Source organism: Adiantum capillus-veneris, chromosome 23, assembly GCF_014529385.1.
Source record: "Adiantum capillus-veneris isolate H3 chromosome 23, ASM1452938v2, whole genome shotgun sequence".
Taxonomy (NCBI): Eukaryota; Viridiplantae; Streptophyta; class Polypodiopsida; order Polypodiales; family Pteridaceae; genus Adiantum; species Adiantum capillus-veneris.
This window is the reverse complement of record NC_140953.1, coordinates 132,584,841-132,593,269: the sequence shown is the minus strand read 5'-3', so window position 1 is coordinate 132,593,269 and position 8,429 is coordinate 132,584,841. Positions and strand designations below refer to the sequence as shown.

Here is an 8,429-nt window from a genome sequence, read left to right as displayed (position 1 = left end):
ATGGTGGTAGACATGGTTGACTTGAGAGAAGGTATGGCAAAAAAAGAGACAATGAGGGACGACGTTAACCTCTGTCGAGTGCTACAATGGTAGAGAGAGAGCGAGAGGGAGATTGATTGTTTCTGCATAGCAGCTAGTGATCAGAAATTGTAGAGATTGATGGCTACAAAATTTGTGTCAGTGATGGCTCACAATTGTGTTGTTGATGGTGTTATACGCGTTCTTATATTGCTCTTGGCGAGGCTCCCCTTTGTACAACATACATCACCATTCGCTAGGTTTGGTGCAATCTCCATCTCTATATCGATTTTGCAACCTTTACCCCTCTGCATGCTACTGTAGGGATTGGCCTTTTATTCATTCCGTGCTATCAAATATGCCTCTGCGCCGAACAACACCTCACCTTGCAACAAGCCTAACGTGCTGGTCATGCGAGGCTCAATTATTGGGTACTTTTTAGGATAACTGAGCCTTGCTTATGGTCACATGCATAAAAACTGAGCCAGCTCAGTTGTACTAGGCACATCGAAGCATTATGCCAAAAATGGCATAGTTGCAAAAGGTATCGGCTTAGTTTTGTATGAAAGCGGGGAGACTCGCATGAGTGCATGGCTAAGCTTCTGTAACCATGGAGATATTCCCAAAAAAACCCTTGAATGCCTTTGATTACCATAAGTGGAGATGAATCCACGTGTGCACGAACCATACCTCAAGGCAAAGCACAACTACGTACTTGGCGTTAAACGACGTTGCTGGAAACCAGGGCATGTGAACACACAAAATGCAACATGTAGACATGTCAATATGTGATACTGAAGAAAATGTCCTTCACATACCTATACCTACATTTAGGAGTATTTGTATGTATATTCACATGCAAGCATTTGAATTTGGAGCGCTATACCACCTGCTTGCAAAGCTTAAACAACATATACTCACCACCATGAAAGAACATGTTGATTGCCCCGAAGATACATATACAGTCTCTCTGAAAAGAAAATGAAGACTCGCCCGATGTAAGGCTCGACGACTTGCCACTCCCACTTTCATCTTTCTCTGGAAAGTGCCGCAAATATTTCAGCTGGGCTCGAAAGCAGGGTGGACACAGGAAAAGGGCACAGCCGAGAATCAAACCCAAGCTAATTTTCAACAAGAACTTCTCCCTTAAGCAAATCCAAGCTTGCTTGCAGACCTGATTGGAGATTTTGCTGCCAAGCCTCCAGAAAGTCATCCAATCTCCACTTTGCAGCAACAAATAGTAGCTGATTCGTATAATGCAAACACACATGCCTTTCATCCAACTCCCAAACATGTGAATCTGAACCACATGATTGCTTAGAAACTGCACTAAAATCACAAAGCAATGAATTGCGACGCCCAAATGTCACCAGGCAATGTTGAACAATTTGTCATGAATAGCCATCTCCAGCCAGGACAAAAATGACTTCATCTCTCTTTCAATGCCTGTCATGTTGTAATGTGTTTACGAGGATGAGCTCAAACACAAATTGCATGAACCTCTCGTCAACCAAATGCCAGAAGCCCCCAATTTCCACTGCAGCTAGAAATTTTAAGCCTTCCCACAGCTCTTTCTCACTCAATTGGACATTGTCCAAGAGATCCTCCCGTGTATACAAGCCAAGTGCCGTACTTTCTTCTCTGCTATGTAGCGGCATTGATTTAAGAGGGATTTGAGTTGTGAGTTGCTCAAAGTTAGGAGCAACTTCATTGCCGGCCAGTCACAGCTGCCATTGCACACACTCCTTCTAACCCCTGTTTGACCGGCATGGTTGCCTTTTAAAGTTTCAAATTTCCCCATCAGATAGGGGAAATGGCATGACCAAAATCATGCCCCGCAAATCATGGCCTTGCCTTGTATAGAAGATTCATTTACTCAAAATTCTACCACAAATGTTATATGTGAATGAACTACGCAACACACAACCAGTGCAATTGAAATCAGAGACAGGTAATTAGACAATTTATTATTACCGATAGCGGTAGGATATAAGACCATACAAACCATCCATCCATATAATGCAATTAAAAGCTATGACAAAAAGAGCAACCATTGAATATACAACGCAACTAGCTGAAGCTACTATAAAAAGAACTAGATTCAATGTGAAACTACAACTACCTCAAGCATATTCTGTTGCTGCCTAATTATCATCTTCATTAGAGCTAGAGTTGTATTCCACCACTTTCACTTGCACCCTTCTCATCTTCACTACTAGAGCTAGAGCTGTAATCCACCAATTTCATGGGCTTCTCATCCAGTTTCATATGAGTCCCTTGTGGCCTGGGCCGAGCACAGAGGTCATGACAGACAAACTCCGATTGCCGATCCGCGGCCTGCCCACCATGCAGAGCTCGTTAAGCAAAAGAGAGAGAGAGAGAGAGAGAGAGAGAGAGAGAGAGAGAGATCTGCAAGAGAGATCAGAAGTAAGAGAGTCACCAGATGGTTGATCTTCTTGTTCAGACGCATGGCGCATGTCGAGCTCCGTTTGCCTTGCTTTGAAAGTGTCCACATCGATTGGTTCTTGCACTATTCCACCCTCATGATCGAGGACCTTCTCCTCAAAATAGAGGGAGCAAAATTGTTCTCTATTGCACCATTCTCGTCTTCACCACTAGAGCTAGAGATGTAGTCCACCAATTTCAGGGCGCTCATCTTCGTTTCTTGCTTGACCAACTGGCGAGGGACAAGGCTGCGTCGAGGGAACCTGCAGGTGGCCGAGTGTGGAGGTCATGTCAGACAAATTTCGATTGCCGATCCGTGGTCTACCCACTATGCAGGGATCCTTAAGCAACGCGAGAGAGAGAGAGAGAGAGAGAGAGAGAGAGAGAGAGAGAGAGAGAGAGAGAGAGTAAGATCTGCAAGAGAGATCAGAAGTAAGAGAGTTAGCAACTGGTTGATCTTCTTGTTCAGACACATGTGCATGTCGAACTCTGTTTGCCTTACTTTGAAAGATTGGTCGATCAAGGAAAATGTGACGATCTCTAGCAGAAGCTATACTGGATGAAACGCCACAAAGCAGGAGTTCTTCGCAAGCCTCATAGGCCAAAGAGACAAGCTGACAAAGCTCGCAGCCCTCCTCCTGAGGTTGATCAGCCTCGACCTTCTGATCCGTCCTTGCCGCAAGGCCCTATTTGTCAACATCGATTGGTTATTGCACTGCGCTGGCCTCATGATCAGGGACCTCCTCCACAAAATAGAGGGTAGCTTTGTCAGCTTGCCTCTTCGGCCTCTGAGGCTTGCGAAGAACTCCTGCTCTTTGGCGTTTTATCTAGTACACTTTTGCTCAAGATCTCCACATTCTCCCTGATCGGAGTCTTCCTAAGCCTGATCATTCTCGAGCTCAGCACTTGCTCCTAGCTCGCAGCCCTCCTCCTAAGGCTGATCACCTCGACCTTTTGATCCGTCCTTGCGGCAAGGACTACAAGGGCCTTGCGGAAAGGATGGACCAGAAGCTTGAGGGTGATCATCCTCAGGAGGAGGGCATGTCCATCGTCCACAGCTCTTGATCGAGCTCGGTACTCGTAGTCCTCCGACCATCGTGGAAGTTCTTGTCCAGGAAAGGGGCGCCGTAAAGATTTAGCCGTTAAATAGGCCTTGAGAACATGAACATTGAAAACAGAATTAGGCCTACCTTCTCTCAAGTGTGGTAGATTGGTTATGCCATTTCCCTCTTGAATAATAGGTCTTGAGTTCAACTCTCCTCGTCGGATTCTGGGCCGTGCTCCTGCTCCTGGGCCGTGCTCCTGCTCTGTCGTCCTGCTCCGCTCCCGCCGTGCTGTGGTTCGCGCATGACAGCATGGGGGACCTGTCACCCTACTCGCCGGCCTGTGGCGGTTCTAGGCCGCGCTCCTGCTCTGCTCCTGTAGTGCTACCCTGCTTGCATGGGGTTGTTGAGAACATGCTGGCTTGTGTGGCGTGGTTATTTTCTCTAGTCTATGGCACTGTTGGGCGTGTTTTAGTGCCTTGCCTCTCCGCAGTCATGCGTTGCTGTGGTTTGTCGTCCTGCTCGCCGATCTGTGGTGGATTTTGGTTACGCTTGTGCTCTGTTGTGCTTCTCTGTGGGTGCCTCGTGTTCTTGGTTCGCTGGTCTATGGTGGATTGGGGTCGTGCCTTGGTGCTATGTTGCTCTGTGTCTCGGGGTTGTGCTGCTCTTTTTTCTCGTCTCCTTCGTCGATCTGAAGTGGCACTTCAAAATTTGGTGTCATGCTGCTCTGTGGATTCGGGCCGTGCTGCTCTGTTTGGACGTCGCCTTCTCCGATCTATGGTGGATCTTGGATGCCGATCTGTGGTGCTTCTGTTGTTTCTGGTTATGTCGTGCTGCATTGCTGTCCTCTTCGTCCATTTGTGGTGGATTGGGTCGTTCTGTATTGTGCCGTGCTGCTCTATGCTTCGGGGTTTTGCTGCTCTGTTAGGACGTCTCGTCCGTCGGCCTGTGATGGTCTGGACGCCAATCTGTTTTGCTCCTGCTGTTTCCGGTGTTGTCATGCTGCATTGTCGTCTTCTCCGTCGGTCTGTGGTGGATCGGGGCGTTCTGCTGTGTTAATTTTTGGTATGTTTTAAATAGATTTTTTAGGTTAATTTTGGATATGTTTTAAAGAGTTATTTTGTTTGATCTTGCTCTATACCGTTTGTTATTATAGGGATTTGGGATTTGCCGTTGAAAATTTGTGGTTGTGAGGTTATTTTAACTCTCATTATTAAATATGATTGTCTCAAGGTTCATTGTTAATATTGTAAAGTGAGAAAATAAATCCCTTTTGATGTGATGATTAAAGATCATATTTGTTTTTATCTTTTAGATTTTTAAATTTAGTTAGTTGTAGTTTCATCTCATTTGCACCCTTGCACTTTTCTTCTCTCCTCTCTCTAATATTTAGGATGCACCTATCTTTCCTTCTCTCTTCTCTCTAGCTTTTAATGCTATTGCAAAAAACGAAGTAGAGTTAATTAAAAGAGCCCACTCTCTCTCTCTCTCTCTCTCTCTCTCTCTCTCTCTCTCTTGATGGAGTGTATAGGTCGTGAGCCACTATAATATAATGATAGATGGGAACAATTGTAAAAATCTGCATTTATTGTCAACCTTTGAGTGGAACTTCTAAACTATCTTTCTTGAAGTGCTCAAGATTATCCATCAAGTTTCACTCTTTGAGTTGTTAGTATATAAAAGCCAAAGGTATTTTGAAGAACTATCACGTTTTACAAGCCTCTTATTGTGAGATTGCTCTTGTTGAGAGTTTAACCTCTTCTATAGTACAGTCTTTTAATCCTTATAGCCACATCTATTATCAAAGCATAGCATCACTCTCTATACCAAGGCGCCATGGATTCGCATATGGATGGTAATACACCTATGCATTTCGATTCCTCTTTTGGTGCTTAAGAGTCTTGTTGTCTTGCTTATCTTGAAAACTGTCTTAAATTTGCTCTTGATTATAGATGCTTTCACTACAAACTCAAGCAATGATTACTTTGAGACTTTGAGCGCATCTCCTAGAACTGAAAACTTGCATGAAGTTTTGTCTGTGGCCTTGGATCGTCAAGTAGCTTAGTAGGTTCTCCAAACTCAGCGTTTAAAAAGCTTAGTCCCAAGGCCAAGTTAAAGAAATCTCCAAAATCTGTTCAAAAAGCCCTTAGTATTGCAAGGGGAATGGCCACTGTGAGAGGTTAGCTTTGTTTAAATTTCTATGGCTTGCCAATCTGTAATCGGTAATAATAGTATTGTGTGTCATGTGATGTAGGGCGAACATTGCTTAACACTTCTGGGATTGTTACTCCCTCTGTTGGTGTGAGTCGTTCGTTGGGCTTAGCATCTATTAAAGAAGAGCCAAAGCCTATTGTTGACTCTTTGGAATCTCAATTGGCATTGAGCCAATCTACGCCCGAGCTTCTTATTTCTGAGCTTGCTGATGCTATTAACTTCCGTTTTGTCTTCATTGGCAAGGTGCTTGCGAAATATGGCACATATAAAATCCAAAAAGCAAACTACAGTAGATTTTTGAAGGCTGATCTCGTGGACAAGGTTGTACATCATACTATCACTTTTGTTGTTGCAGAAAATTATATTGAACAGTTTGTCAACTCATTCACGGTGGGTGATTTTATACATGTTGAGGGTCCTGTTGTGAGGAAAAAGAATCCTAGTGATGGAGGCACTTGCCAACTTGCTCTCTATGCTGATGCAACTACATCTATTGTGAAGGCTCCTTCATTCGACTTTGTGCTAACTCTCTTTCTTGAGCACAAGATTAAAGATCTTCACTCATCATGGACTTCCTCAATTGAAGATGGTGTGCCTACTGTAGCATTTACTGTTATCAAGGTGGAAAACATGGCGAAAAGTGATGGGAGTAGTGGCACTAGGCTTATTGTTGCTGATGGCCTTGCTGATGTTGATAGAGCAACGGTAAGCTTCTATACACAGCTCTAAGTGTTCTTGATCATGTTTTGATTGTTTGTTATTACTGCAGCTTTTGTTTGTACCTTCTCAAAAGGCTGATTTTTATAACATATCCAATGAAGTCAAAGAGAATGGATTTTATGATTGTGTTGCCCACAACATAAATGTCTTCAAACAATTCTCTAACACATTGTCTGTCGTGGACTACACTATCTTGCTGCCATTGCCCTCTCAATTGAAGTTGGTTTTCAAAGATATCCGTGATAAGCAGATTGCAAGTATGGGATTCGGAAAAACGGTGAATTCCTCTTGGTAGGTTCATTGTATTCATTGTGCTTTGTGTGATCCGTTTATGGTAATTTCAGGTCTTCGGTTCCCTTGAGGTTGTTAATGTCAACAGCGTTGGATTGGAGTATTTATGTGGAGTTTGCAAATCTACCCAGGTCAACCGCCAAAGCTCTGATCCTCATTGTTTTGCTTGTAACAAAGTTGTTGAAATCTGGAAAGTTCCTGCTCTTCAAGCAAAGATGGTTCCTCGTGACGGCAAAGGCATTTCTGTCACCTTGCATGGAATGATCGTTGACCAAGTCCTTCTCTTACCCTCTTCTTTTTTGCATTTGTATGAAACTGATCTAGTGAGTTTGAAGGCTTCCTTGGTGGGAATGAAAAGAGCTGGCCATTTCTCAATTGATGCACATGGGTATGTAACAAGCTTTAAGTCTGAATAGGGAGATGATGTCTATCTAATGTGCCTTGCACTCGTGTAGCAAGCTTATATTCTGATGAATATCCTTTTGTATCTAGGCATTATGGCGGGATTATCTCTTGATGATAAAACTGTTTTTTGTATAGATGGTTTCCAATGTTCAATCGACTCGACATTTTGGACATCGTCTCCTTGTAATCAAGATGTTTTGAGGGCATTATTGTTTATATGTGGGGTAGATATCTCTGTCAATTCATTAGAGAATATTTTGTCCAAGCATATTGTCGCAAGACTTCGTTCTCACGACTTGGAGATCACAAGTGTGTGGCTGAAATTGTGGAATGACGAGCGTGTTGCTTGTAATGTCAACGACAAAACTCTTGAAACTTTAGTTTGCCAACATATGGGCACAAGAGAAAATTCTCCTTTGCTTTCAATCAATTTGATCAATCTAGCTTGCCATGTGTTGGAGTTTCAATGTGTTGTTCATGTCTTTCAAGAATAAATTCATCAACATTCTTTTAACGCTAATCCTTGTGTTGCGTCTTCTTCCTCTTCCCATGGCTTGTTCGTCTTTATTTGTCAAGATGGATTGTTTGTTTTTCCACAATCATCTTCCACCAAGAAACGTAAGCGTTGCTCCTGGCCTAAAGATCTTGCCGCTAGGTTGGTGGATGTTGTCAAGAGTTTTCCAAATGAGACAGCACTGCAGATAGCTTCTTGATTTCGAACACAAGTTTGTTCTTCTTACACTTTGAAACAAATTCAAAAGAAAGTTTACTCAATATCGAAAATGTTGCATAAAGACAATGTTGTGCCTCAATCTAATAAAAGATCTAGGAAACAAAAATATCTAGTGGAAATTCAAGACACTCCTGCATATGGATGTTTAAGCTGTGGTAGTCTTTTGTTCAAAAAGAATTTGCATTGTTTGAGTGTGCTCGAAGCATCTTTTCTCCAGACCTTGATGGGATTGAAAATATTTAACTCTGCTCTAGACAAAAGAGTTTGTTTCTCTTGTAAGCAAAGCTTGAAATCTCAAAGGAAGCCACTGTTTTGCATACATCCACATTCTCTCCTCAATGAAAGTATTGGAAGCATTGCATTGTTAAATGCAATCGAGAAGCGCCTTGTATCACTTCGCATTCCTTTCACCCAAATACGAGAGCTCAATTATGAGGGTCAGTTCGGCCTACGAGGCAGTGTTGTTAATGTCATGGCAGACTTGACAAGAATTCAAGCAATCTTGCCACGTTTTAGTAATGAGCACGCTACAATCCTTGTGGAGATTAAGCGTAAACTTG

The 8,429-nt window shown here is 43.0% G+C and overlaps 2 protein-coding genes and 1 pseudogene across 2 annotated transcripts; 2 read left to right on the top strand and 1 right to left on the bottom strand.

Annotated features, from left to right (window-relative positions):
• Nucleotides 1–1,139: 1,139 nt before the first annotated feature.
• LOC147428591 (uncharacterized) lies at nucleotides 1,140–1,676 on the bottom strand. Its single transcript, XM_086497715.1, has 2 exons — nucleotides 1,519–1,676; nucleotides 1,140–1,368 (listed from the first exon to the last, which is right to left on the bottom strand). Exons 1-2 carry the CDS (start codon nucleotides 1,674–1,676, stop codon nucleotides 1,140–1,142), a joined length of 387 nt encoding a protein of 128 aa, XP_086353841.1.
• Nucleotides 1,677–3,818: 2,142 nt separating this feature from the next.
• On the top strand, nucleotides 3,819–4,565 carry LOC147428590 (uncharacterized). Its single transcript, XM_086496281.1, has one exon. It carries the CDS (start codon nucleotides 3,819–3,821, stop codon nucleotides 4,563–4,565), a length of 747 nt encoding a protein of 248 aa, XP_086352407.1.
• Nucleotides 4,566–5,358: 793 nt separating this feature from the next.
• Nucleotides 5,359–7,248, top strand: LOC147428589 (uncharacterized; annotated as a pseudogene).
• Nucleotides 7,249–8,429: the final 1,181 nt, after the last annotated feature.

What these genes read in the sequence shown, in the direction of transcription:
- LOC147428591 (XM_086497715.1), bottom strand. Translation starts at nt 1,676, where the DNA reads ATGCCGCTACATAGCAGAGAAGAAAGTACGGCACTTGGCTTGTATACA. An exon ending in TGGCATTTGGTTGACGAGAG is followed by an intron (nt 1,369 to 1,518) that starts GTTCATGCAATT and finishes TGGGCGTCGCAA; the next exon opens with TTCATTGCTTTGTGATTTTA.
- LOC147428590 (XM_086496281.1), top strand. Translation starts at nt 3,819, where the DNA reads ATGGGGGACCTGTCACCCTACTCGCCGGCCTGTGGCGGTTCTAGGCCG.